The sequence below is a fragment of the Cricetulus griseus genome (genome assembly GCF_003668045.3).
Source record: "Cricetulus griseus strain 17A/GY chromosome 1 unlocalized genomic scaffold, alternate assembly CriGri-PICRH-1.0 chr1_0, whole genome shotgun sequence".
NCBI lineage: Eukaryota > Metazoa > Chordata > Mammalia > Rodentia > Cricetidae > Cricetulus > Cricetulus griseus.
In genome coordinates this window covers 116,058,435-116,059,816 of record NW_023276806.1, presented here as the reverse complement: position 1 = coordinate 116,059,816, position 1,382 = coordinate 116,058,435, and the positions used below count along the sequence as shown (strand labels likewise).

The 1,382-nt window shown below is 42.0% G+C and overlaps 1 protein-coding gene across 1 annotated transcript; it reads left to right on the top strand.

Annotated features, from left to right (window-relative positions):
* Positions 1-634: 634 nt before the first annotated feature.
* On the top strand, positions 635-928 carry LOC107977792 (cytochrome c-like). Its single transcript, XM_027391819.2, has one exon. The coding sequence runs from the start codon at positions 635-637 to the stop codon at positions 926-928; it is 294 nt and encodes a 97-aa protein (XP_027247620.1).
* The last annotated feature ends 454 nt before the right edge of the window (positions 929-1,382 follow it).

The window sequence follows — 1,382 nt, the reverse complement described above, 5'->3', positions numbered from 1 at the left end:
CTGTCATACTGAAGATGGAGTCTGTCCAAACCTGACGTGCTAATTCTATGCGGATGCCTTTGATTATCATGCAGCTCAGACAGATGGGAAGATCACTTTGCAGTTTTTATTTAAGAGGCTCAGGCAACTGAAGTTTTGTGCCAAGGGTAATCAGTCACTTTAAAGAACTTGCCAGAAAGTGTAGCTCTACCTTGTTTATAGCTTACTAGCTAATATGTTTCATAAATGGACAGTCAGATAATAATGCCAAACAGAAACTGTACCTGGCTTCAGATTGTTGCATGGCAGTCTTGTGACAGGACAGGTGGCCATTTGTGAGCCACACAATACTTCTCGGTGGACAGTGTGCAGCAAGCTTACTGTTGATAGTATCGTATATCTGAAATATTTTCCCCACTGGGTTGGTTTTGGCAAGGTCTTCAGAAAGTTACCAGGCAATCACTGTTTACCCTATTCACATTCTTCTCTGTGCCCCTCCTATCTAACATGGGTTTATTCCTTGTGAGGGGCTTTGCTCAGCTCCTCCTCCTCTTTCACAAAGTTCTACCTTCTGCATTGCCTACATTGATGCCTCACTCTACCCTGAAACACATCATCTTAAGACATGTTAGGATCACCCAGGAGTGAATTAAATATGGGCGATGTTGAGAAAGGCAAGAAGATTTTTGTTCAGAAGTGTGCCCAGTGCCACACCATGGAAAAGGGAGGAAAGCATAAGACAGGACCAAATGTCCACAGTCAATTTGGGAGGAAGACAGGTCAGGCCTCTGGATCTTTGTACACAGATGCCAACAAGAACAAATGCATCACGTGGGGAGAAGATACACTGATGGAGTATTTGGAAAAGCCCCCAAAATACATCCCTGGAACAAAAATGATCTTCACTGGAATTAAGAAGGGAGAGGGTAGACCTGATAGCTTATCTTAAAAAGGCTACTAATGAGTAAGTCTTCTGCCTTATTTATTACAAAACAAACATCTCATAACTTTTAATGTGTATCATAATTTAATTCATACACCAAAATTCAGATCATGAGTAGCTAACAATTTTTTTGACAGTCCTGATTTAAGTAAAACTGACTTGTAAAAAAACAAACAAAAGACACATTAGCTTGAGTCTTCTAGTCCTCTGGTGTCCCTACTCAGTGAGGGTCGGTTCTGTTCATTTTCTTCCCAGTTCATTACCATGGTCCCCTTTCTAAAGAGGAGAACTGGAACTGCATGGGGGCCACTATAGGTATGTAGCCTCTAGGTGGCTTCTGAGACACACGTGTCCTATCTCTGATTGGATGGTGCTCACTCAGTTCAAGTCTTTATCATCCTGAAATGATTTCATATCCACAGCCTCAGCCTCCTCATTCTTGTTCCATGGTGGCTCAATC